Source organism: Triticum aestivum, chromosome 1B (assembly GCF_018294505.1).
Source record: "Triticum aestivum cultivar Chinese Spring chromosome 1B, IWGSC CS RefSeq v2.1, whole genome shotgun sequence".
NCBI classification, from domain to species: Eukaryota; Viridiplantae; Streptophyta; class Magnoliopsida; order Poales; family Poaceae; genus Triticum; species Triticum aestivum.
The window spans coordinates 580,657,881-580,685,485 of record NC_057795.1 but is presented as its reverse complement, the minus strand read 5'-3'; the positions used below and the strand labels follow the sequence as shown (position 1 = coordinate 580,685,485).

The window sequence follows — 27,605 nt, the reverse complement described above, 5'->3', positions numbered from 1 at the left end:
AGTGGACAATTCTGTTAACTACTTATCTGAAAATACAAATCATCAGTTTGCTGTCAGTTAAGTACCCACTCTGTAATAATTGTTTACATTGTTTGATTTTGTAGTAATTGTTTAGTTTATATGTTAACTTAAACAAAGCTATGTTTATATGTTAACTTAAACAAAGCTTTGTTTATATGTTAGCCTATCTGTTAAGTAAAATTGTTTATTAACCATTTTTGTCTGTTATTTCATTTTGCAGTTTGTATGATGACATTTTGGATGTTAGGTTCTATTTTGATGCTTCAGAAATGTTTGAGCTGAAGCTCTGCAGTTTAGATGTAACATACCTGAATATGATTGCGGTGATGGAAACCCAAGGATTTAGTGAATATGATCTGTTGTTTCACATTGAGAATCCACAATTAGGGGAGAAAGGATTGGAGATGGTAGAGTGTAATGCTGAGTTGCTTTTAGTAAAGAAGCAGGTTGAGGAGTCTAAGGTCTTAAATTTGCTAGTGAGGGCACGTCCACCTCCTTGCAGCCAGTTTGAGAGGCAAGAATTATCCACTGTTGTGTATGAAGAGCCTGTGTTATACGATCTCAGTGAGCCACCCATCTATGCTGTTAATGAAGAAGGAGTTGCATTTGAAAGTTAGAGTAGCAGCTGTAGTGTAGCTCATGGTACTGGTGTTTGCACACAAGAGAGCAAGAATGTAAAAGGAAAACTGAAAGTTGTTTTGGAAATAGAAGAAGAAGAGGGATATGATGGCAGTGGTGGTTCTGATTGTGAAGGTGAGGAGGACAGTGATGTACCACCTTTTTATATGGGTGATGCTGATGACATAGAGATGGCTGAGGGAAAGAAACAGAAAGAGTATGATGAAATGGAAGAGGAAGAAACATATGATGAAGAATCTGAGGAGGAAGAAGTGGAGCATTATGAGGATGACACAGAGGTGGAGGAACCTTTTCAAATGGATGAAGATGACAAAGTTGTTTCACAGGATGAAGAAACTGTAATTGTACATGAAGAGAAGAAGAAGAAGAAACAGAAGCTTCCAGTTAGGAGAGGGCCTACAACAAGGTCACATTCAAGTGTAGTACCAGAGGAGGAACCTGATTTCAAACCTTCATCTGATGAAGAAGATAAAGGATTGTTGAAGGAGGCTGATGATGATGGTTTTGAGCCATTGTCATTTGTGCTGCCAAAGAAAAGGAAGAGCAGGGCAAAGCAGAGGCCTCCTAGAAAATGGTACAATGAGAAAATGGATGCACCACATGAGCAATTATGTCTACACATGTGTTTCTTGGATCAACATCAATTCAGAGAGGCTTTGTTGAACTTACACATCACTCAAAAAAGAAACTTCAGATATCACAGGAACTCAGATCAAAGAATAATTGTAGAATGCAACCAAAAACATTGCAACTTCTTTATGGTGGCAGTAGTTATAAAAGGTGAAACTACTTTTGTGATTAAGAAGATGAGAATTAAGCACACTTGCCCTACTAGTACAGAGACAACAAGGGTAAGTGCCAAGTGGCTTGCACAGAAGTATGAGTCAATGTTCAGATCTGATCTAACAACTGGCATTCAGACTTTGATTGATGCTTGCATGGAGAAGTATGGTCTGGATGTGCCCAAGTCAATGGCATATAGAGCAAAGAACAAAACTATTGATGCTGTGCTAGGAGACCACAAGAAGCAATACCCTAGGTTGAAAGACTATGCTCAGACAGCGATGGATACAAACCCTAGGAGTAGAGTAGTAGTCACTACTGTAACTCCAACACCCACTGAAAAAATCCCCCATCCAGGTCCAAGATTCCATGCTATGTTCTATTGCATCAATGGAGCAAGGGAGGGGTTTCTCAAGGGGTGCAGACCATTCATTGGTTAGTTTGTTCACCTTGTGCATTAGTTACATATTGTTTCATCTTGAAATGCATTTGAATGTTTTAAATATTGAATTTGCTTGCTCATTCAAGTGTTGATGGGTGCTTCATTAAGTTAACTACTGGTGCTCAACTACTTGCTGCCACTGGTAGAGATGGCAACAATAATATATACCCACTAGCATTTGGTATTGTTGGGCAAGAGGACACACCTAACTGGTGTTGGTTTCTACACCAACTTAAAATCTGCCTAGGAGGAGAAGAGGGACAGTTTGGTCCATATACAATAATGTCAGATAGACAAAAGGTATGTGCTTGCATCTTATGTCCTTGTTCCTATATGGTTGTTTTGTGCTAGATAGTAGCTTAGCTAGTTTAATTGTGTGTCCCAGGGCCTACTAAATGCAGTGAATGTTGTCTTTCCTAAGTGCAACCAAAGGTTCTGCCTTAGGCATATCTATGCAAACTTCCAAAATGCTGGGTTTAGGGGGGAAGATCTGAAGAAGTGTATGGATAATGCTGCCTATGCATATAGTGAACACAAATTTAACATTGCAATGAATGACCTTAGAGCTGAATGTCAAGAAGCTTGGGAGTGGCTTTGTCAAATACCCAAGAAAACATGGGCAAGGCATGCATTTGACACAAACTGCAAGATTGACCTTGTATTTAACAATTTGTCTGAGGTGTTCAACAAGTATGTCCTAGATGTTAGGAAGAAACCAATTAGGACAATGTGTGATGGAATAAAGGATAAGCAGATGATGAGGTGGCATAGGAATAGGGAGAGTGGAAAGACAGCTAGATGGGACATAACACCCCATTATAGTGAGAAGCTAGAGGTTGAGAAGGAGAGGGCCAAATATTGCAAGCCAATTCAAGCTGGTGTGAACTTGTGGCAGGTTACAAGTGGGCAGCAAACCCATGTTGTTAACTTGCAAGTGCACACATGTGGGTGCAGAAAATGGGACCTCACTGGCATCCCATGTAACCATGCCATCTCAGCAATAAACAAGGGAAAAAGAAAACCAGAGGATTATGTCAGCAAGTTCTTCAAGAAAGAATTTTATGTGGCAGCTTATGAACCAATGATCTATCCAGTTCCTGGTGAGCATGACTGGACAAAGACCCCTGGTCCAGACATTGACCCACCTACATTTAAAGTGAAGAGAGGAAGAAAGAAAGAGAAGAGGATCAAGGGGAAATTTGAAGTTCCAAAGCCTAAGGACACATCAAGAATGGGGACTATAACATGTGGCAATTGTGGACTGCAAGGACATAGGTACACAAGCTGCCTCAAGCAGTTGAAGCCTGAGCTGGCTTTGAGGAAGAACAAACATGTGGTAATCCTCTTATAAGTGGTTTTCCTTCTTGTACATTCCATTTTTTAAGTACTAACTCATTTTCCTTCTTGTTTATGCAAGCTTCTTGCAAGGAATTCCAATGGTGGTGGTGCTGCTACTACACCAGCAGCAAGAACCTCTCATGCAGCTCCTACAACAACACCAACAGCTGGAACAGGAGGTGCTGGGAGAGGAGCTGGGAGAGGTGCTGCAGCTGCAGGAGCTGGGAGAGGAGCTGGGAGAGGTGATGCAGCTGCAGGTGCTGGGAGAGGTGCTGCAGCAGCTGCAGGTGCTGGAAGAGGTGCTGGGAGAGGTGCTGGAAGAGGTGCTGGGAGAGGTGCTGGGAGAGGTGCTGCACCAGGTGCTGTAAGAGGTGCTGGGAGAGGGAGAGGTTCATCCTCTGCCCCAAGATAATCTGGTCCCTCCACATCTACTGCTCCCTCCACATCTGTTGCTGGGAGAGGTGTTGCTGGTAGACATAGTGGATGGGGGAGGTACTTCTATGCAAGTGGTAACTAGATACTTCATGTGTGTCTTCTTGCATCCTATGATACAATGTCATCTTTGCTTTGGTGGTGTATTTTAAGAATCAATGCCATATATGGCTTTTGTTGATGTGGATGCAACTTATGAGTGAATGCCTGGAATGGACTATCTTCATGTGATATGTTGCTGGAGTTATTGACATGCTGGAGTTATTGATATGCTGGAGTTATTGATGAGTACTCATTATATTATGCAAACTTGGATGGTTCTTTTTATGATTGATATGTTTTCTATGCTAAAAATGGTTCTTTTTATGATTGATATGTTGTCTATGCTCAAAATGATTCTTTTTATGATTGATATGTTGTCTATGCTCAAAATGGTCCTAAAGCCATCATTTTGGGTTTTGATGGTTCGGGGTCGACGGAACCACCTAAAGCCATCATTTTGGGTTTTGGTGGTTCGGGGTCGACGGAACCACCTAAAGCCATCAACTAGGGTCTATGGTGGTTCGGGGTCGACGGAACCACCTAAAGCCATCAACTAGGGTCTAGGGTGGTTCGGGGTCGACGGAACCACCTAAAGCCATCAACTAGGGTCTAGGGTGGCTCGGGGTCGACGAAACCACCTAAAGCCATCAACTAGGGTCTAGGGTGGCTCGGGGTCAACGAAACCACCTAAAGCCATCAACTAGGGTCTAGGGTGGCTCGGGGTCGACGAAACCACCTAAAGCCATCATTTTGGGTTTTGATGGCTCGGGGTCGACGGAACCACCTAAAGCCATCAACTAGGGTCTAGGGTGGTTCGGGGTCGACGGAACCGCCTAAAGCCATCATTTTGGGTTTTGATGGCTCGGGGTCGACGAAACCACCTAAAGCCATCATTTTGGGTTTTGGTGGTTCGGGGTCGACGGAACCACCTAAAGCCATCATTTTGGGTTTTGGTGGCTCGGGGTCGACGAAACCACCTAAAGCCATCAACTTTGGTCTACGGTGGCTCGGGGTCGACGGAACCACCTAAAGCCATCAACTTTGGTCTAGGGTGGCTAGGAATCGACGAAACCACCTAAAGCCATCAACACTAGGGTCTAGGGTGGCTCGGGGCCGACGGAACCACCTAAAGCCATCAACTTTGGTCTACGGTGGCTCGGGGTCGACAAAACAACCTAAAGCCATCAACTTTGTAACATAACAAACTATTCCTTTTGCAAATGCATTTAAGAATTTAAGCATCACTCTAACATATGTAACTATTCCTTTTGCAAATGCATTTAAGCATTTAACCATCAGTATAACATAAGCATCAGTATGTCATCATTTTCAGTCTAACATAAGCATCACTATGTCATCATTTTCAGTCTAACATTGAAAGCAAACGATACTAACTGGAGTTCAACACATTATAGGAATACACAACCATTGTTCACATTACATAGTGGAGTTCAAATGCACAATCCATCCTTTTCTCACAAAAAGATGGATAGCATAACTACTAGGTACATAAACAGCCAGAGTTCACAATTAGTACTAGAACCATACATTACACAACCATAATTCTAAGTTAGTAGGTCATTGCACAACCATCCTTCCCAAAAAGTCTGCAATGCCCACTAATCTAAATTCATCTTGTTTAGTTATGCAAGATGGCCTGGATCCCCTTGATCTTCTCCTTCAGCTTCTCCTGTGCCTTCATGAGCTCAGTAATCTTAAACTCTTGCATCTGCTTCTCTTCATTATAGTTTTCCTTGAGCTTCAGCAGATCAGCAACCTAGAACTTCAACTCTAGCTTCTCTTGGGTGAGCTTCTGCTCAAACTGTGTGAACTCTGCATTCTTCAACTCCAAATTCATCCTAGCCTCACTCGGCAATTCCTTCTCTTTCATATTCCTCAACTTCAGGTTTTGGATGATAGTTGCTTGAGCACTTGTCAGGTTGCACAGGATTTCATACTTCTGTTGAACCTTCTCTGCAGCTGCATCTTTCTTTGCCATTTCTGCCTTCATACCAGCAATCAACTCAGCTCTGCATTCCTGCTGATATGTGAGGTTGGACTGCAGATAACTGAAATCCACAACCCTATCAGCCTGGATATCCACAAGTTGATGCACATCTTTCACCAACTTGTCATAGTTTGCATCTAGCTTGTTCTTTTCTTCTGTCAAATGGTGAATAGTTAAAGCACTTTCAAGATTATCATTCACCCTAGCACACTTGCTCTCTTCAACCATTGACCAAAGCTTCAACAATGCATTCTCCATTGTTGGGGGCCACTGCTTATCAACCCACTGAACAAACCCACAATTCTGACCTTCCTGGAAAAATTAGAAGGGCAACATTTAGTACAATACAACTACTAAGCAACAAGAACACATTGAAAAATAAATTAATGTAATCCTACAATGTGCAGATTAACATTGGGCAGTACCTAACAATGGGCAAAATTTAGTACAATACAACTACTAAGACTAGTAAGCAACAATTAGTTGTTGGCAGTACCTAATGTTGGCACTGACATTAACTGATTTGCACAGCCATTTGCTAAGCAACAAGAACACAATGTACCTAATGATGATCAATATATTTACCAGGCACCAGAGTAACACTCCATTCAACTTACTAGTTGCTAAGCAGCCATGTGCTAACCAACAGCAATTGCTAAGAATTGACCATTAATATAATGGAATCCTAAATGATACCTACCAATACAATGTGAACTACTTTGTCCAGCTAAATGCACTACACTAGCCTGCAGCAACAAACTAGCTAATGAGACTACCTACTGTCAGCAGTAAGCAATAGTTACTAACTGGCTTCACTGAAGTTAATATTGAGCAACACTGCATTTGGAAAGAAGTGTAAATAAATAACATGTGCACACAACAGGAGCATACATTTTAGCAGAAATGCAGTCCACTGTTTAGCAGAAATGCACACAACTTAGTATTGTTTGCCACTAAAATTAATAATGAGCATTCCCACAATGAGCACTACAGTAGGGCATATATGACTAACAGAGCATATATTTTAGTACAATGAGCACTACAGTAGGGCACATATGACCACCACAATAAGCATATATTTTAGCAGAAATTTAGCATGCACATAACTGAATCACAGGTGGCAAACAATACTCTGCCACTTTCAATGAACAAATCCAATGCTTAATCACCAAGGCAAGAAACATACCGGCTCAACACATGCTAAGAACCTTCTCCCAGTCATTGTTCCTTCAAACGCAACAAGCCTCTCTGATGGCTTCCCATGCTTCTCACAGAACACCATCAGATCTAGCTCAAGGCCCTTGTAATCTGGGCCCTCAAGTGAGAAAGGCACCTGCACAATTAAAGCACAACAAGAGGACACAGCAAATCAAACGCAATCCTCAGAACAAAGAGCACCTACACACAAAAATCCCAAAAATTCCTAAACCTAACCCTAACCCTATCTCCAATGGAGTAACTAACCTGGTTCAGCCCATCAGTGGAGGTTTCGGAGTACATGTAGGGGAGGCTTGAGTTGTCATCGCTGCTCTCATCCTCCAGAACCATGGCTACGGCGGCGTGGTGTGGCGGCCAGCGGTGGCGGGCGCAAGCGACGGCGACGCAGGGAGCAGGAAGAAAGGAAGAAGAAGGCGAGCGGGTCAGGGTCGGGATCTGGCTCGGTCGCACAGCCGCGACTTAAACGGTGCGAGCGAGCCGGCCTCGTCCCAGTTAGCGCCCAGTCAGCGCGCGGGCACGCGCGCACTGGCCACTGGCCAGCATGGCGCCTGACGGGCGGGCCCAACCGGTCAGCTTTTCTGTCAATACGTATAAAACACACTTTTAGTCTTTTTTGCAACGGCTCGCCCCAATCTTGGTACTGACACGTAAAAATTACCAATCTACTTTCAATGCCCCAATTGTGGTACTTCTATGCAATTAACTCCCCGAGGACCGTCTTTGTCACCTCTTCTCCACGGACCTCCCAGTGGTGCTGAAAAAATGAGCAAGAATCTTAATGAAGATTTTAAATCTAACATTTAGCAAACAAATGGGCCAAAATTTCTAAATTTATTTGACACCTTTAGTCTTAGGGATAAGGGTAATAATCTCATAGTTGAAAGCCGACAAGGTTCATATTGTTCTTATGAGAAATCATCAAACATTGCTTTCACGTCTCACTTAATTAAGTTTCAGAACCTCTAGTAAAACTCAATATTTGAATCCATCAGACCTGGAATTTTATTATGTTCCATAGAAGAATGCATAAATAATGACCCTACTAGCAACCTGCATGACAAGTTACTATGATATTCAATGTTCATCCGCAAAAAAAAGAAAGATACTTATGATATTCAATGTAAAATCATTCCCAAAATTCCAAGCTTCAGACGGAGCCTCGCCAGGGTTGCTGATGCCAGAATCTACCACTGAATACACAGACGTGATCATCCCCGTCGCTTTCTGATCGGACGGCCCCAAACACACTGATCTACAACTCCAGAATCTACCCACTCCCAGAGCTCAGCATCGATCCTCCTTCCCCCACCCTCTTCCCACGCGCGCACCGCACCACAGCATGTCGTGGCTCACCCGCTCCATCGCGGCCACGCTCTCCGGCGAGCCCGACCCCGACTCCGACGCGTCCGAATCCGAGGCCTCCTCCGCCGGCAGGCCGGCCGCGGAGGGGTCCTCGCCGCGCGATCTCGAGGACGAGGACCCCGAGCAGCCCATCACCCCGAGCCGCGGCGTCAAGGACGACATCTCCGAGCTCACCGAGACCCTCACCCGCCGCCTCTGGGGCGTGGCATCCTTCCTCGCCCCTCCACCGCCCCCGCCGGAGTCGCAGTCCTCGTCCCCGCGCGCCGCGCCCGCGGAGGCGGACGAGGAGGGGGGCGATGTGGACGTGGACGGGGACGGGATCGCGGGGATCCGGAGCGATCTGGCGGAGATCGGGGGCAGGGTGAGGAGTGGCATCTCCATGCTGCAGAGCAACCTGGCCGTGGCGGAGATCTCCAAGATCGCGTCCTCGCTCCTGCCGTTCGGGGAGGAGGAGCCGGACGAAGGGGAGCCTGTCGCCGGCGGGACCGAGGAGGTGCTGGTCTTCGTGAAGCACATCTCGACGCGGCCTGAGACGTGGCTTGATTTCCCACTCTTCATCAGCGAGCGTTATGCAGACGGTAAGATTCAGTGTCGAACTGCCGATTCAGATAATGCGTAACTTAATTTGGTGCACTGGAATGAAATGACGTTGTGGTCTCAGTTTGAGCGTATTTATCAATGAAGAAAGTAGATGCTGGAGGTAGTCTTAGAATTTTCCTTCAAAGATCTCAAGCATGCTCATCCTGAATTTGTTTATATGGCATCTTAGAGTCCATAAACTCCTTTCTCGACTGGTTTAGTTCTATGTAGTTTGTTGAATAGATTGAAGCCCCCATGTCGCAGTCTGGAATGCAATTGCACTTCCTTTGAAAGCTACCTACATCGGTTATCACTTATCAGTTCATTGATGCTAGCCTATATTTTTCTACTTTGCTTGTACACCTGCTTGGTACCAACTATACTTTTGGAATCTTGATGTTGTGATTCTGTCCATCTAGCAATGCATTTTCGCATATTCATGATTTTTCGGTTGTCATGCTATCAATTTGATTAACAAAATCGGGTTAATGTCTTAACTCTTAAGCACCATAACTTGTTTAATATGAATGTAAATACGTAATACCATGCTCCGTCGGTTTTATGGCTTTCAACAGCAGTCATGAATGCTTCATATCGTTTTAGAGGTTGCGCGTTATGTAGTTATGCACAGGAAATCATGTAAATATCACAGAATTGATTTCAAGCAGTGTTCCCCTATTGTTGCAGAATGCATCACTTTAGGATACATAGGTAATAGGTATCTCCATTTCAGCTTCACGTGATATTGAGCTAACATTTAGTTCTGAAATAAATAGTTCACCCTATGTATGCATACCCTCTCTATGCCTTTTAGTCCTGAAATGGTTTCTGATGCTTTGTTGGCCTCTAGTTGCATCATATAACTCATGCTTGTCTCTCTCAAATAGAATCATGTTATGTGTAGTAGACCTCACTGATTACCTTAAATATCTTACACAGTTTCTCTTGATCTTTAGATTTTGAACTGTCGAATGCTCAGTATGTGCATGCACTATCCATGGAACACCTTGTGCCAAGCTTATCAGATTTAAAGGTTCAGATTTGCTCAACTGATATGAGTGAAGCATGTTTCTGGAAGATATATTTTGTCCTTCTGCACTCAAAACTCAACAAACAAGATGCCGAACTTCTTTCAACACCACAGGTAGTTTCCTGCATTATTCACAGTATTTATCATGTTTTTGGCACATTGTTTTTAATTTATTATGGCTTTTGTGTATGTTGCAATGAATGGAGTGCTTCTTACAGATTTTTTTTTGCGGGGAAGTGCTTCTTACAGAATTAATGGGACATTTAACAACTCCAGGCTATATGCCTATAACTATTAAGCTATAGCACCACAATCAGTTTGTAGTCAAGAAATTTATTATCTCAAGAACTGTTTGGCCCCTTTGCAGGTGATACATGATTTGATATGCTATATTTAGTTATTTAGTACGCACATGTAAAGAACTGAATCTCCGATCCTGTGGGTGATCTGTGGTAGAAATGTGACCCTTAGGGTGTGTTTAGTTTGGGAACAAAATGGAATGGAATGTCATGGTTCCATCCCACTGGAACGGCTTGGTTCTGTTCCTGTGTTTGGTTCAGATAATTAGGTTGAACGGAAGGGTTGCATTTCAGTGTTTAGTTGGGGAGATGAAATGTAATAAATTTGGTTCAGGTTACCTTTTGTATAGAAATGGTGAGATTACCTCTGCATATGTGCATATGTGTAATAGAAATGGTGAGATTACCTCTTTTATCAACAAATTATTCGAATTCTAACAAAAAAATTCTATTGTATTTCAGTATAGAACCATCAGTTGCAGCAAATAGCGAGGTCAAACGATCCGTCTAAGTAGGATAACACCACAACCACACAACATCAGTAGCTGCATCCAATCCATAAATAACTCATGCGGTACACACTTCAGAGTTCAGGCTCTCGCATGCACCAACACTTCAGAGTTCAGGCTTGACATTACCACCTAAAAAGCACGGACACGGGGACGGAAAGACAGGGATACGCATGCGGGGATACGGGATACGGCATTTTTCGAAAACAGCCATTCGGGGATACGGCGAGTATATATGAAATAAAATTAAAATATGCGATGTAATATACATTTAAGACAGAAAATTAATGAGAAAGAGGTCAGAATAGAGAATAGTGCCCCATTTGGTGTCTCTTTTATCAAGTGCTTGATTGATCCTCTTCCCCCCATGTAATGTTGTCATTGCAAGCTGCATCCATCTTGCAAAACGCATCTAACACAAACAGTAAAGAAGATTAGAAGGCAAGACATAATTGGAAGACAATACAAGCATGAGCAGCAGCAGGCCAGCAGCACAAGCAAGCAGCAAGCCAGCAAGCAACCTCCAGCACCAGCAGCACAAGCAAATCTGAAGAATAAAAGAGGAAGAGGTTGAGGAAAGAGGAGAGGGGAGAGGCTGATGGGTTACCTGCGAGGCTGGGGGTAGCGCCAGCAGTTGCTGGTCGAATCCAGGCGGCGGCGGCGGCGGCGACGAGGAGGAGTCCAGGCGGCGGCGGCTTCGATCCAGGAGGCTGGCGGCGCGGTACAGCGCGACCTGGGAGGCTGGGAGGGAGGGACCAGAGCGTGCAGCCTGCAAAATAGATTAGGTATACTGGGTTGGGCCGATGCTGTTTTGGGTTGGGCCGATGCTGTTTTGGGCCAGGCCGTGTCCCAAACGTATCCCGTACGTGTCCCGGCGTATCCCTGCATTTTTTTTCTTTCTTTAAAATCAAAATTCGGGGGATACTGCAAAGTTCGCGTATCCCGGCGTATCCCCGTATCCCGCCGTATTAGAACAGCAGTTCGGCACTTCCAGCCGTGTCCGTGCTTTGTAGATTACCACACATGCACTTGCTGGTTGCAGTTTACAACCAGTAGCAATTTGTTCTCTCTTGCTTGCATTTCCGCACCCTCTCTCGAGAAAAAAGCTAGCTAGTTAGCCAAGAAAGAGTTTGAAAAGAAAAGGCTAGCCAAGAAGATGAAGCTCTCAAACGAGACAAATAAAAGTTGGCATGAGTAGATCGATTCGACTCAATCCTAGAGAACCTGGGGTGCCTGAGGTAAAAGAACACCATGCCAAGCAGCAGCAACTTGAACAGCGCGGCATACAGTACCAGCACGGTCAGACACACACCATGGCGAACACTCCCATGGCGTGTGGGTCTGCGTCGGCTTCCTTGCCGGCTTGCTCTCGGTCAAATCGGCCGCCACCCAGCAGCCGACTCCTACCCCTCCCGCCACACCACCTCTCTTCCCCTGAGCCGCCGCCGCTGATATTCCATGGCTGCTAGCCCGACGCCACTAGCCGCATTCTCGCTGGAAGCTCCGCTGCTCTTTCCATCTCCGCCACAAGTGGTGGAACCGTGTCTATGGGGTATATTCTCTTTCAAGGAATGTGTTTGTTCTGGTTCCTTCTCAAACCAAACGCAACAATATTTGCTAGGTGTAGGATGAACCCATTACATTCTACCCTATGCTTCAAACCAAACACACCCTTATAATGCACAACTTATATTCACCTTTAACAGTTTCAGACTGCAAGTAGAATGAATACTGTTTGCTTAAAATGATAAAATCGTTTCGCTTCAGATGGCCTTTGCATCCCAAACAAGTTGGGGTAGGCTAGAGTTGAAATCCACAAGATATTGAAACCAAGTCATGTTTCTGGCACGTGGATTGCTAACTTCCACGCACCCATGTCCATGGCTAGTTCTTTGGTGATATTCCAGTCCTTCAGATCTCTCTTTACGGACTCCTCCCATGTCAAGTTTGGTCTACCCCAACCTCTCTTCACATTATCAACATGCTTTAACCATCCGCCCACGCACTGGCTCTTCTGGAGGCCTACATTGTATATGCCCAAACCATCTCAGACGTTGTTGGACAAGCTCCTCTTCAAACGGTGCTACCCCAACTCTATCACGTATATCATCTTTACGGGTCTGATACTTTCTTGTGTGGCCACATATCCATCTCAACCGGGAGATGCACACTAACAGCATAGAATCAAGAAAGGGCGGCATTCACTTAATTGTTGCTTCAAACTTGACCAAGTGTTTTCATTTTTCAATGCACACTAACAGAGTGATTTTCTCCTTAGGTCTCATTTATTTTCTATTCCAAATTATTTCCACCTTATAATTTCCCCCTTTTCTGTACAGATCCTGGAAGCAAGGGAGGAGCTGCTGCAAAGTTTACAGGCTAAGAATAAGCGAGGATCTGAAACTACCGGAGAATCATCAGAGAAACTGAATGAATCCTCTGCCCCAGCTGAAGAGAAGGTGATAGAACCTTCAATCATCCAAGATAAAGAAGTCTCCGTATCGGATGTCCATTCCTTTGAAGAACCCTCCTCTGACATCACGCCAGAAATCGAGGCTGAGAAGTTCCCAGTCTCAACCACCGAAGTGGAAATCGTCGACAAGTCAGTGATCGAAGAAGAGCTGTTGTCAGTGAAAGATAAAATCAAGGCTCCACTCGTGGAGTCCAGACTCCACGCCGACACCGATGAAGACGAAGTGGACGAATGGCCCGACGATGACTCAGCCGAGGAGCCCGAGGCGGTAGCGGCAGCAAGCAACAGGGCTTCGCTGGGGCGGGAGGAGGACGTATCGTTCAGCGACCTGGAAGACGACGACGATGATGACGGCAATAAAGGGTCGGGCAAGTAGCTAAGATAATTTCTAGGTCCGGTCCCGGCACAATCATCCGAGCCTCCATTGGAGCAGTCCCACAAGCACACGCTCGCTGGCTTCACTCAAGGGACTACAGAAGGCAGCGGTGATGATTACGCGGTCATTATTAGCCTCTTGAGAGGCGATGATGATGATGGATCCTGGAAGCTGGCTGGCTGGGCCTCCCTCAGCTGCCCTGAATTAGAAGAGAAGCACAAAACTGGAGTAATAATGATGGCAAGTAAGTACGTACATCTGTATCGTTTGGCCTGTTTCTGTACATAGAGCCCCCTGGGGCGGGTCTGCCTCCTGTATGAACCAACCTGGCAACGTACGTACCACTCTGTCCGTCCATCTGGGTGGGCGCTGGTGCAGGTGCACGCACTCAATAAAATCGCTTGATTAGCTGCAAGCGCTTCGGTTTGGGTACGTCGTGCTTGAGATCCACCAAATGTCTTTGCTTCGGCGTCCTGATTTGGTTCCTGGTCTGAGTTGCCCTGGACGCACTCGTGTGCTTAGAAAGTTTTACACAGTTGTGGTTACATGCTGTCATGGAGTGAGCATGAGGGGGAAATGACGGGCAGCTAACTTGTCTGAATCATGCATCCAGCTTCTTCGAACTATGTATAGTGAGGCCCTCCGTTCCAAAATAGATGACTTAACTTTGTACTAAAATTAGTATAAAATTGGGTAATCTATTTTGGAACGGAGGGAGTAGTTGGTACATGCATGATGGCACCAACACCCAAGTAATTCTTGCGTAGATTCTTCGCCTGGCGGCCGAGCGATACGGAATTAACCACCCAGGTGATCACCGGCGCGTCTGGTTGGACCGCCTGGACAGCCGTCTCCCAGGCTCCCGACGACGGCGACGGTGTGCGCATCCGTCTGGCCGGCCACCTAGATGGACGGCGGCGCAACTCGGCGAGAACGTACGACGCCGCGCCGGCCAAACGAAGAAGAAAGGCATCGTTTTCCCCCACGCGGCGGCATGTCATGTACCGTGTAAGGGCATTCTCCAACGATGTACATTAAACCTCCCTAAATGTCCGGACTGCATGGTCAGGCCAACTCCACCGCGCGACCGCAACCGTCCGTTCGGGGTAAAACGGACGAACCATACGGCCCAGCGCGCGGGAGCAAACGGATTTTTGTCTGCTTTGTGTCCGCTTTTGACCCATCCCTGGCCCAAATTTACGCCGGTTTTGGGGTGAAATGTACAGCGAGCGGATGGGCGGGAAGTGCGCGCTTGTCCGTCCCTGGCCCGTCTGTCGGTGGCACAAAGCAAAAAAACCCCGCGCCCCCTTTGGCGTCATTTCCCCCCAAACCCTCCCATGTCCCGCCGTCCCCCTCCCTCCCCTGTCCATGGCCGGCGCCCAGCTGAACTTCGGCGGCATGGTCGTCGACCCGCCCGGAATGGCCAAGAAGAAGAAGGGCAAGGCTCCAAGGGAGCCGCGGTCGGAATGAACGCCGAAGGAGATCGCCAAGTTGGACGCGGAATCGGCGAAGAGGAGGAACCGGAGGGCGGTCGTCAAGGACAACGCCTCCGTGGCCAAGTTCGCCGCCGAGCGCGATGCAATGGAGGCCGCGCGGCGTAAGGCCGAGGTCGAGAAGGAGGCCATCGTCAACAAAGCGCACACCCTCCTCATGCTTGGCATTTTGTCGCCCGACTGGTTTCTCTGCAGCGGCCGTCGGCCCAGCGAGCACAGGCTCGTCGGTCGCCCGGCCTCCGCACTGCCAGCCACCGATGTCGCAGACCACGCCTATGTCCCTCGGCTTCCCCCCGCCAAGGCACGACGGCCAGACCCGTTTCTCGGGGTCGCCGGACATGAGCGTGATCGCGCCGTCCACCCCACGCCCCTCGGCGGTCATTGACCTCAACATCACACCTGGGTCCAGCAGCGGTGGCCGACCGTCCGTCGAGATGCAAAGAAAGCAAGCACGACCGCCGTTTACGGGGCACCATGTTGTCCCCCCGCGTCTTGTTCGACGGAATGCCAACACCAACGCCACTGGTCGACGATCCCTACTACGACCGGTTCATGGAGGACGTGATCTACAACGGTGAGCACGTCCCTGCCTACGATCCCGAGGAGACCCAAAGTCAGGATGGCCGCGCTCAGTTTGTTGCCGATGAAGAGGCCGACGACCGTGCTGACTACGACCATGGTGACTCGTGGCATGAATACGATGACATCTATGTCGAAGGTGATGGTGATGAAGAAGAAGGCAATGACATTGATATCAGTGGCGACCCATTGTTCATCGACGAGCTCACCCAAAGAGCGGAATCACAAAAGAGGAGGGAGAGCATTCGCACGGGTTCATATACACAAGATGAGAACAAGTTGATTTGCCAATGTTGGATGGAGATTAGCCAACATCCGAGGACGGGCGCGCAACAAAAGGGCTAGTTTTTTGGACGAGAGTCCACAAAACTTTCCATGAAAGGAAGATGTTCGAGCCCTAATAAATTACAATCAACCGTGGCATCACCTCCATTCAAAAGAGGTGGTTGTTCATCCAACAAGAGTGCAACAAGTATTGCGCCGCATTTGAGAGCGTTGAAGCACGACCCGTGAGTGGTCTCGGCGTTGGGGACATGATATGCTCTCCTCATCCTAGTCCTTTCCTTGCTACGGCCATGAGTCTTCGGCCTTCTATATGTTTGCATGTCCAATTCTTGTTGATCATGTAGTGTAGGCATTTTAATCTTTGGAAGCATTCAAGGCCCGACACAATGACAAGCCATTCACTCTTACACATTGTTGGACAATCATCAACAATTGCCCTAAGTTCAAGGATCAATACTGTGAACTTCAAAGGAAGAGAGGCAAGAAGACGGCCAAGTTCGCCGGAGGTGGAGATGGCGAGGAGTTGAAGAGGCCGAGGGGCAAGACCAACTCCAAGGTGGACAACATACGTGATGCCTCATCCATGGCCTTGCATGAGACGTTGCATGGCATGATGTCTCAAAAGGATTTGAGGGACGAGAAGAAGCGGCAAAGCAAGGACAAGCAAATGAAGCAATACCTAGAGCTTCAAAGGAAGAAGCCTGAGATGGAGGAGGCGGCCAAGAAGAGAAAGATCGACATGGAGGAGGCGGCCCGACAAAGGCAGCTCGACATCCAGGCCGCAATGTCACGGCCAGGCAGAGGCAGCTCGACATCGAGGCCACCAATGCCGCAACCAAAGCAAAGGAGGTGCCCCTTGCGATCATAAGCGTGGACTTGACCAAGATGAGCGAGAAGACGAGGAGCTGGTTCGAGGCCATGCAGAAGGAGATGTTCGACGTCGACGGCCTGAACTAGGTTGTCCGATCGGCCGTGGCCGTTCTTTTTGGAGGCTGGCATGGGTGCCGCCCGCTGGGCCGCCGGCTGTGTGACGGCGAGAAACTGATTCATTTTGGAGGCTGGTTGTGTTGCCGGCGAACAAAACTATTTATTTTGCAGGCCGGCTATGTTGTCGGCCGCTGGTTGTGTTGCCGGCAAGGACGTGTAGGCCGCTGGCTTTGTTGTCAGCGCGAACTAGGGCCGCTGGCGTGAACTAGGCCGTTGGTATTTGAAACGTTGTTTATTTTGAAGGCGGACAAGATGTGGCCAAAGGATGCAGCCGCGCGCTGGGCGCACGACCACCGCATCACAGGACAGGCCCGGACACGACCCCATTATCCTACCCAAATGAACAAAATCCGGGCAAAACGGACGTCCGTTTGGGATCGCACGGTGGAGTTGGCCTCACATCATGCGCCGAATGTCCGGGAACCAGTCCGCACGTCCAAATTTCCGTAAACTGGAAGCAAGCGGTAGGAGGTTTGCAGGCGTCTGGAAGTTTGCCACGTAGCCGTTTGAGTTAGTGGTCTCACCCAAAACTCTCGCCGGCGCACTCATGCGGCTCATCAACGGCTCTCAAAGCGGAGGCGACCGAACGACCTGCTTACCGCATTCATGTCGTTTAGACCGACGTGATCAGACGGTTCATGGGAGCCGCTTCAATGCGAACGGGATGACCGAGAAGCCTACTGCGTCCGCTGCGCCCGCATTGAGGCGGCGCTGGTAAGCCTGGCCCGGTTACCCCCTCCTCTTCTTTCCTCCGCCTCCACTCCTCTCCCCTCGTCCGCAGAGATGGGCAAGTCCGGAAGCGACTCCCGGTGGTTTTCGGTGCAGGCAGGTGGGTCCTCGGGGGCATCCGGATCATGGCGCTGTCGTCGATGGTCTCTGCGCCCGCCGGTGGCGACGGTCAAGGGCGAGGTAACAATCTCTGACGATGATGATGAGGAGGAGTCACTCCTTGCCGAGGCTGTGCGGACGGACGAGAAGAACGTGTGCGCGGCCGCGTCCATTACTAACTCGGCCAGGACCACGACGCGTCGTCCTCCCACGCCAAGACGGCTACCGACAAGGCGACAACTGAGGAGTAGTGCTGGGAGCGACGCAACGTGGATCGCCATTCGGCCTTCGCCAAGTCAGATGTGCCACCAGACTGGGTGCGTGTCGACCCGGACCTCGCCTTGGCCTTGGCCGAGGATCGGCCAGGAATACCGCATAGACGTCATTCCGCCGCGGGCGCTGGATCATCGACCAGCTCTACAAGATAGGATTGACCAAGTCCCACGCGCCGCCCTTGCCCACACCGGCAAGGGCGGACGGTGTGGGCCGGAGTCCGTGCCCGACTGGCGCCGTGGGCCAAACGCGGCTGATCGTCTGCGCAAAGCGAGGCGAAGAGGCTTCGCCGCGAGCGCGCAGCGGCGGCCGATCAGAGTTGCCGCAACCCCTGAGTCGTCCGCCGCTGGAAGGACGACGGCGACAGCAACAATGACAGCAACGACAACGATGGCGTGGACGGCCGCGTAGTTGCCGGTGGCTTTGCCTCGGAGGCCACGCCTAGAAGATCACCGTCCGGTACCTCGCGCAGTCTAATGCATACGATTGGATGGGTGGACGTGCCCACGAACGTTTTGCGTGTCGTTTCGTTGGACGGCATGCCGTAATACCGGCACGTGCGCTGGGCTAAGTCGCGCGCACGACCGACGACCGCGACGGTGGTAGACGAAGAACCTCGTACCGCTTGCACGGACGGCTGCGCGACTAGGCGAGCTTGTACGGCGCCGCGCCGGCCGAACAAAGAAGAAAGGGAATACTTTCCCCTTGCACGATGGCGGCATGTCATGTACAGTACCATGCAGTACCCGTACGTACGTGCGGTGGGCTAGTCGCGTGCACCACCATAGTCCTGCGCCGGACGACGACGGCGACGGTGACAGGCGCGAGCCTCGTACCGCCTGCACGGCCAAATGGCGGGCGCGACTAGGCGAGCTCGTACCACGCCGCGCCGGCCGAACCAAGAAGAAAGGGAGCCTTTGCCCCTCGCGCGTGGCCGGCGGCATGGCATGTTAAATGGCATGTCAGAGCAACTCCAATGCGCCGACCCATTTCATCCGTGCACGTCCGTTTGGGTCGGCGCGGACAGAAAAGTCGGCCCAACGCGCCGACCCAAACGGACGCGCGTTCGCTTTTCATCCGCCTGCCGACTCATTCTCGATCTATTTTTGAGCCGGATTTACGTCGGCGTGGACATGAGACGGACGCCCGCCCGCCTACTCCTTTACTGGCCCGCTGGCCGGTGACACATTGGCCATCCTCTCCCATTCTAATAGCAAACCCTCACCCGCCTCCTTCGTCGCAGACATCGCCGCCGCCTATTTTTTCGGCATCTCAAAATCTCTGGATCTGGCACTCTTTCTTTGGCATGGTCGGACCACACAATGATATCAACGTGCTTCAGCGCTCGTCGGTGTTTGCTAGGCATGCCGAAGGCAACAACCCACCGGTGAACTTTACTATCAACGGCCACAACTACAACAAAGGATACTACTTGGGTGAGGGTATCTATCCTCAGTGGACCACTATTGTGAAGACAATCCCCAACCCTGACGGAGAGAAGAGGAAAAGATTTGCCCAAGAGCAAGAGAGTGTTAGGAAGAATGTCGACCGTGCCTTTGGCGTTTTCCAATTTCGATGGGGCATCATTCGGTATCCTGCTAATACTTGAAGCATGAAGAAACTGTGGGAGGTGATGATTGTTTGTGTGATCGTGCACAGTATGATTGTAGAATATGAGCGCCCGGAACGTCTCTACGATCAAGTGTTTTAGTTTCAGGGTGAGAATGTTGTGCCTGAACATGGAGGAGTGGCTATGTTTGAACAACTCACCTGATTTTGTCATGACTTGCGTGATTGGAAAACTCACCTATTGGTTGCCAACATGAGCCCACATATGCTCAGCCAAATCATTTTGCAGTTGCACGTGAGTTTTCCAATCACGCATGTCTTCATGAAATTGGGCGAACTGTTCAAACGTTGCCGCTACTCCATGCTCAGGCACAACATTTTCATCCTGAAACTGAAAGCCTTGATTATACAGACGTTCCGGGCGCTCGTCTTCTATGATCATATTATGCATGATCACACAAGCAGTCACCACCTCCCACAGTTTCTGCGTGCTCCAGGTATTAGCAGGATATCGAACGATGCCCCATCGAGATTGCAAAACACCAAAGGCACGCTCGACATCCTTCCTAGCACTCTCTTGCTCTTGGGCAAATCTTCCTCTTCTCTCCGACATGGTTGGATATTGTCTTGACAATAGTGGTCCACTGAGGATAGATACCGTCACCCAGATAGTAACCTTTGTCGTAGGTGTGGCCGTTGGCAGTAAAGTTCACCAGTGGGCTGTTGCCTTCGGCAAGCCTAACAAACACAGGCGAGCGCTGAAGCACGTTGATATCATTGTGTGATCCGGCCATGCCAAAAAAAGAGTGTCATATCCAGAGATCTTGAGACGTTACGGCCTCAAGTATGATAGTGCAAGCCCTGACATGGCCCTTATACTGCCCTTGCCAAGCAGAAGAGCAGTTCTTCCACTCCCAATGCATGCAGTCTATATTACCAAGCATCCCTGGAAAGCCCCTACTGACATTCATCGCCAACAAACGGGATGTATCTTCAGCAGTCGACTCTCTCAAATACTCAGGGCCAAACACAACAATAACAGCCTTGCAAAACTTATACAGGGACTCTAGGTAAGTAGACTCGCTCATACGGACGTACTCGTCAATGAGATCACCGGGCACTCGACGACGGAGGATGAGGGCGAGGGTTGCTGTTGGATTAGGGAGGGCGATGTGACACAGACCAGCGGGCCCGGGGGAAAAGAGGGCGAGCGTGCGCGCGTCCGTCGCGTGTTCGCGCCGTCGCAAATCCGGCTTAAAAAGGACCGGAAATGGGTTGCACGCGGACGAAAAACGGACGCGCATCCATTTGGGTCGGCGCGTTGGACCGACTTTTCTGTCCGCGCCGACCCAAACGAACGGCAACGGACGAAATGGATTGCCCCGTTAAAATTGCTCTCACATACCCGGGCCGTGCGCCAAAGGTGACACGGGCAAAAGTGCGACCGTGGGATCGGCCGGATGGTATCGGTGGCGGGTCCTTGCCTCGCGGAGACATGTGCAAGGGAACTGCAGCTACGGAGCGATGTTTTATCCGCCGATGCCGACCCTGCCCGCGCCCCGGTGGTCTCGCTGCTCGCTAGATCGATCGATCCCGAGAGCGACTGACTGACGGGGAGGGAGGCAGAGGTCTCTTTCCTCTCCTCGTAACGTGCGCTGTCTCCCGCACCCGGCGCCCACGACCACGACCGCCACCCGTATCACGTACTAGCATCCTCCAGACACAAACAAAGCTGATTCCAAACAAAACATGCGTGCAAGAACACTCCACCCGTGGACGTAATTCTTCCCCCACGGTTCAGCATCGGTACAATCAGCAGCAAAGAGCCCGGGTCCGTGCTGATACACAGAAAAAAGAGCTTCAGACTGACTTGGGGAGAGGTAGCTATGTACTCTCTCCGTCCAAAAAATTTTGTCTTACATTTGTCTAGATATGAATGTTACTAATACTAAAACGTGACTTGATACATCAGTATTTGGATAAATCTAAGACAAGACTTTTGGGACGGAGGGGATATGTACGATGGGTTGGAATGTGAATATGACAGATCATGAAAGAGGACCAAGGTGAATACACAAGGAACCGGACGACAAGGCAATTGACTGTCTGACCGACCGAGAAGTGGTTAGTTAGTTTCTGACCGACCCCAATTCGCCAGTTGGAAGATAAGCCAGGCAAGAACATGCACCGTCAGGCAACAGTCCAAGAACGCCTACTAGCACTGTGAGTCCCTGTGCGCCTCCACATGGACTGCTCTCCAAGCCAAGCCGAGCCCAGGGACAAGCCCGGGGGTACACGTCCTTCTCGCCGATTGCGACACGGATCAAATAAGCAAACAAACAAGCAACGAATATGTCCCATGCCAGTGCACATGACAGGGCCAAACAAAGACAGCATGGAACCCGGTCCCCCGTACATTCATTCACTCGTTCATTCAACAGCCAGCCTCCATTTGTGAAGCTGCCGGCTAATCTTCCATAGCTTCCCCATACAAAGCTAGTACTATCATTCAGAAGAGGTGAAGAACTGAACATGTATCTCTGATAATTAATTGATTGATCGTGGCAAAAAGTACAAGGCGAAAACAAGTATTATCTTCATTTTTTTGAAGGTAAAGTCTGTCAACAAGGAACAAAGGACCACCCGTCATCTAGGCACCCACCCACCCACCCAACAGGTTTTTGATTTCTTGTTTCTTACAAAAGAATTTCGACGGCCCGAAAGAATAAAAGCGTCTCCCAGGCTTTTTTGTTGTTGATGATGATGATCCAGAGCTATATCTATCTACATTCTCCACATTTCAGTTTGTATGCCTCAGACCCCCACCCTAGGGCAGGCAAGGGATCAGAGAGAGCGAGCGAGCTTCCTCCTGTAAGCATCACACAAGCATCAAACGTTGCCTCCCTTTACAGAGGGCTCCTCTGATGCCTGCAAAGTACGAAAAATAACCGCCGTCGTAACGATCTTCGGTTGCTGTAAAAACATCACTCCACTTGCTCGCCGATCAGGTCGAGGCCCATGACGAGGAAGGAGACGCCCTGGAACAGGAGGAAGTAGAAGTGGATGCCCTGCGCCGACAGCACGCTGCGCGCCGCCGCCGTCAGCAGGAGGAACGACAGCGCCAGCTCCTTCCGGTAGATCCTGTTGTGCTTCTGCTTCTTCTTGGGGGCGTCCTTTTTGGGGAGCGACGAGTCCTTGGCCGCCAGCCCGGCGAGGTCCGGCGCCGACCCGACCCGCTGCTGCTGCTGCACGGTGTGCTTCTCGACGAGGGCCACGAGGTCGCCCTCGGAGGACCGGCCCGACTTCTTGGTCACCACCCACTCGTAGGCGCTGCCGAGCTGGAACAGCCCGGAGATCATGGCATTGAACTTGGTCACGGACATGGTGTTCTCGAAGAGGAGGTACGGGACGATGAACGGGAAGGACTTTGGGGATGGCAGGATGCTCATGATGGACATTGTTGCTGGAATATAGCATACGACCCATGCGGGAAGCTCGGCCTCGGGGACGAACATTGTCATGGGGAGGATGACGCAGAAGAGGGTGAATGAGTAGAAGGGCAGGATGAGCTTGCGGAGGAGGAAGAATAGGAATATCAGGTTGCACTTCTTCCAGAATCCAATCTGCAGCACAAAGCAAGCAGCATTGTTAGGCCAATTATCCATACAAGCATTAGACTACACACCACAAAATGGCGCTAGAATACAATCAAGGGGACAAAGATAAAAACAAAAGATGTGCTGCCATGAATTGTGGATATGTCAATACTTCTACTTCAAGTGAACTGAAAAGGATTATTGTGGAAATTGATGGCTGCTTGAGTATAAAGGAGCAAATGTAAATAAATTAAACTTCGTCAAACAATTATACAAAAGCATTTTACTTGATGTTTTAACCTATAAATCCAAAACATGTTTCCAGAAAACTACATTTTACTGAATAAACCATGGCTGGACATTTTAACTTTCATAGTGCGTCATCAGAAAACGTCTCATACCTTGGATTTTATAATGTCCACAAAGCAGAGTCTAAACAGCTGCATGGGACCTGAGTGCCACCTGTGCTGCTGCTTTCTGTATGCTTCATATGATTCTGGCAACTCACATTGGCACTGAAAGGAAAGTTACAAAAGTTAAGTTTTATGACTCTTTAATCTCTATGCAAAGGTCAACTCTGCATAAGTCATAGGGAAATTTGTGCCAGTACCTCGACATCATTCAGGTAGAGGAACTTCCATCCCTTGAGATGTGCTCGGACAGCAATGTCCATGTCCTCCACCGTTGTCCTCTCCATCCAGCCGCCGGAGTCTTCAAGAGCCTTGATTCTCCACACTCCGGCAGTCCCATTGAACCCGAAGAAGTTGAGAAATGCTCCATTCACTTGCTGCTCCACCTCGAAGTGGAAGCACAGATTTATGTTCTGTAATCTAGTCAACAGGTTCTCATCGTTGTTTACGAAAGACCATCTTGCCTGAACCAACCCAACATCGTCCTTCCCCTGGAGGTTGCACATTGAGTTTTGTCAGAGAAACATAACCGATAGGATCGATTGCCAGATAAATGAAGCAGCGATACAACTACATCGGTAAGAATTGTTCAGTCGAGTCAAACCTTGAAATGGGGCATGGCGCGCTTCAGGAAATCCGCCTGTGGCTGGAAATCAGCATCGAAGATGACAACGTATTCATAGTCCTTCACATAGCTGCAGTTCATTGCTGATTTCAGGTTTCCAGCCTTGTAGCCGTCCCGGATCACCCGGTGCCTGTATACTATGCGCACGCCCTCCCGCTGCCATTTCTCAACCTCCTCCTTGATGAGCGCCGAAGTGGTGGCATCATCGGAGTCGTCCAGCACCTGCACCAAGAAGTTTGACCTTGGCCAGTCGAGAGCGCAAATTGCGCCAATGGATTGCTGGTAGACCTGCAGACATCCAAATGAAATAAGTTACTAACTGAATTGGACTGGTGTTCTTTTACAACAACAAATTACCCATAAGATTTTCCCAAAGGAAGTGTACTAGTAGTTGATTGAATTTTAGTATATTTTCTTAGTCACTTCCCAAATTAAGTAGTGCGCTATAGCTTGACACTTTGATCTCCAATCACATGCCTCCTCAATTATTATCTGGTGACCGGTGACGACAAACTTCTAGTCCGAGATTTGGATTAATGAGTGTGCCTTAAAGAAAGTAGAGATGATATGAATCCCAACCGCAAACCAAATTCGGCCTTTTGTAAAGCAAATCACGGAGTTTGTTGTTGTTGGTGTGAGATTCATATGAAGTACGAACACATCAACGTCAGAGAGCATCAGAGTTGTGGTTGGAGAGCTCGGGACAAAGATCCGAACAAAATGTAGTCTACACATACCCAGACGGTAGCATCTTCCCCACTCTACCTGAACTGGAATTTAGGCTGTCCTATTCGTATCATGGAGCTCCAATTGCAGCTCAAGATCGATAGGGGAAGAAGCAGAGTGAGCTTGGGCTTACCTCTCGCTCGTTGCACATGGGCATCTGCACGAGGACCATGGGGAAGTCCTCTTCGCCGGCCTCGACGTCGTCCTTGTCGGCGGCGATGGGCACGGGCTTGATGCCCCTGAGCTTGATCCAGAGGCAGCCGAGGCAGAGGATGAGGCGGTCGACGCTCTGGATCATGAAGAGCACGACGCAGGAGTTGGTGAGGAACTGCAGCGGCGGCGCGATGTACTGGAGGCGGACGCGCATCCAGCCGGCGTAGGCGGCGGCGGCGAGCCCGTCGACGGCGAGGAGGCCGTCCATGGCGAGCTGGCCCGGCATCTCGGGCATCTCGGGCATCTGGAGGTGCCAGCCCTGGAGGTAGGCGGCCACCTCGACGGCGAGCAGCAGCATGGAGAGCACGACGAAGAGCCTGAGGCAGCCGTAGAAGCGCGCGCGCAGGGCCGTGCTCTCCCCGGGAGCGGCGTCGCCGTCCGTCCGGCCCGCCGCCACCCGCCGGCGCGCGGCGGCGGCGACGGCGAGCGCCGCGGAGGCCGCGCCCGTGAGGCGCCCCGCCGCGCGGTGCGCCTTGAGGAGCAGCACCCAGGTGATCTGGCGCGCGTTCTTGCCGCGCCCGGCCTTGCCGGCCGCCAGCCCCGCCGGCGACCCCGGCACCGCCTCCTGCTCCATCTCCGAAATGGACCAGTTGGGGTTCTCCATCTTGACCACCACCGGCGTCCCGCCGCCCCCGTCGCTCAGCCTCGCCTCCCTCCCCCAGAACGATGGCGCCATTGTTGCCACCCGACCTCGCCGACCTCCGACAGACAGCAGCAGCAGCAGCAGCCAAGAACTCTCAGCCAACGAAGAATGGCGCTTCTTCCTGCTCCTCCTCGGCGCCGCTTTACCCGCTCATAGAGGGCAGCAGCTGGACACCCTTAATAGCCCCCTGGAGGACGGACGGACGCACCCGCCAGAGCACGCAGAGCAGCAGGCCACGAAGGGGGGAGGGGGGAAGAACAGCTCACCACGTCGCTCGCTCGCTCTCGCTCAGGGATACGATACGAGCTCCCCCTCCCCCGCTTTGTTTATTTGTAGCCTCGTCCGCCCCTCGCCACCGCCGCGTCGACCCCCCCTACCGCCCGACCCGGCCGAATAAAAAACGCTTCTTTGGCGCCCCGAGACGCGCACAGGCGCACACACGACCGACCCGCCCGCCCGGCCGTGGTGAACCGAAACGAGCAGCGGAGCCGGTGCCGGGTTTGGATGGACGCTTCGCCGCTGCTTCGGAGCCGAATTGGCGTGATGAGATCAACGTGCGTGGGCGCGGTACGTAGCGAGGCCAAGGAGTTCGGCGCACGTCGGTCTATTCGTTGCGTGCGGTTGGGCTGCGGCCTGGGCTGTCGCCTGTCGGTGCCACGGCAGCCGGCGCGCGCGCTCTGGCCGGCAGCTTGCTACGTGCTGCATGGTGCCGCGCCGGTCAAAACGGCCGGGCGGTCAGGCTCTGCTGACGAGCACCAGGTGGGGAATTCGGGGTGCATGGGGGCGGATTACGGGCCAAAAGTATTGGGGAAAAGGGCAAGAAGGCTGAGATTAGATCTGCGTACGGGGCTCCACTTGGCTAGAGATGGGGACAAATTGAGCCAGCATTCCATTAACAAACGTAATCCGTGGTAAGCAACAAAAGGGAAAGTGATCGGCCGAATCTCTGAATACCGGGGACAGGATTAGTATCTGCAACTAAACAGACAAATAGATAAGCAAACGTGGAGAAGATTGACACTGTTTTGTCTGCAACATTTTAACACGGGGAGTGCTGGAGGTACGTGCAAACTGGCAGGAAACGGTGGGTTAGAGCAAGTCTAGTAGAGCCCTCAAACCCTCAAACCCCTAAAAATAACCGTTTTTTTTACAGTTTTAGCCGAAAAAACGTCGTAGACTAGAACCTCTAAACCCTCAAACCCGTAAAACAATTTAGAGGTCCAACCCTCAAACCAGTTTGCAACCTGTAGAAGTAGGGGTTGAGAGGAAAATCTCCCCCCAACCCGCACTCCTCTTCCTCTCTCGCGCGGGAGGAAACTTCCTCCTCCTCCCGCCGCCTCCCGCCGCCTCCTGCCGCGCCGGCCATGGAGGGACCCGCCGCCGCCGCGCCCGCCCGGCCCGCCCCCGCCCCCGCCCACCCGACCGTGGCTGACATGGTGGCGGTGACCCACGTCGGGGCCAAGCGGCGGCGGGCGGGCCTCGCACCTCCTCCTGCCGCCTCCCCGGCTCCCGCCCCGGCCACCATCACCGCCCCGGCGCCTCCCGGCTCCCGCCCCGGCCAGCAAGAAGAGCCGGACGAAGGCGCCATCCAAGGTCGCCCCGGCCGTGAAGATGCAGCGGAAGAAGCGCGCGGTGCGGAAGAAGGCCGCGCCCCCGCCTGCCTCCGTCGCCGAACCTCCTTTCGTCGCCGTGGCCGAACCTCCTCATGCCGCGCACGAGGTGTTCGAGAAAATGGCAACCCCATCCTTGTTCATGGACCTCCTCCAAAACGCGGAGGTGGACCTCGGGGCTCCGCCTCTCGAACCCTTTAGGGTTGGTGATGACTTA

The 27,605-nt window shown here is 50.3% G+C and overlaps 2 protein-coding genes across 2 annotated transcripts; one reads left to right on the top strand and one right to left on the bottom strand.

The window, feature by feature from the left end:
• The first annotated feature begins 8,217 nt into the window (after positions 1-8,217).
• Positions 8,218-13,977, top strand: LOC123139854 (uncharacterized). Its single transcript, XM_044559554.1, has 3 exons — positions 8,218-8,863; positions 9,821-10,008; positions 13,042-13,977. The coding sequence occupies exons 1-3, from the start codon at positions 8,263-8,265 to the stop codon at positions 13,549-13,551; spliced, it is 1,299 nt and encodes a 432-aa protein (XP_044415489.1). The 5' UTR covers positions 8,218-8,262; the 3' UTR covers positions 13,552-13,977.
• Positions 13,978-22,088: 8,111 nt separating this feature from the next.
• On the bottom strand, positions 22,089-26,115 carry LOC123139847 (probable xyloglucan glycosyltransferase 7). The gene is made up of 5 exons (XM_044559547.1): positions 25,056-26,115; positions 24,176-24,484; positions 23,772-24,062; positions 23,563-23,676; positions 22,089-23,188 (listed from the first exon to the last, which is right to left on the bottom strand). The coding sequence occupies exons 1-5, from the start codon at positions 25,809-25,811 to the stop codon at positions 22,550-22,552; spliced, it is 2,109 nt and encodes a 702-aa protein (XP_044415482.1). The 5' UTR covers positions 25,812-26,115; the 3' UTR covers positions 22,089-22,549.
• Positions 26,116-27,605: the final 1,490 nt, after the last annotated feature.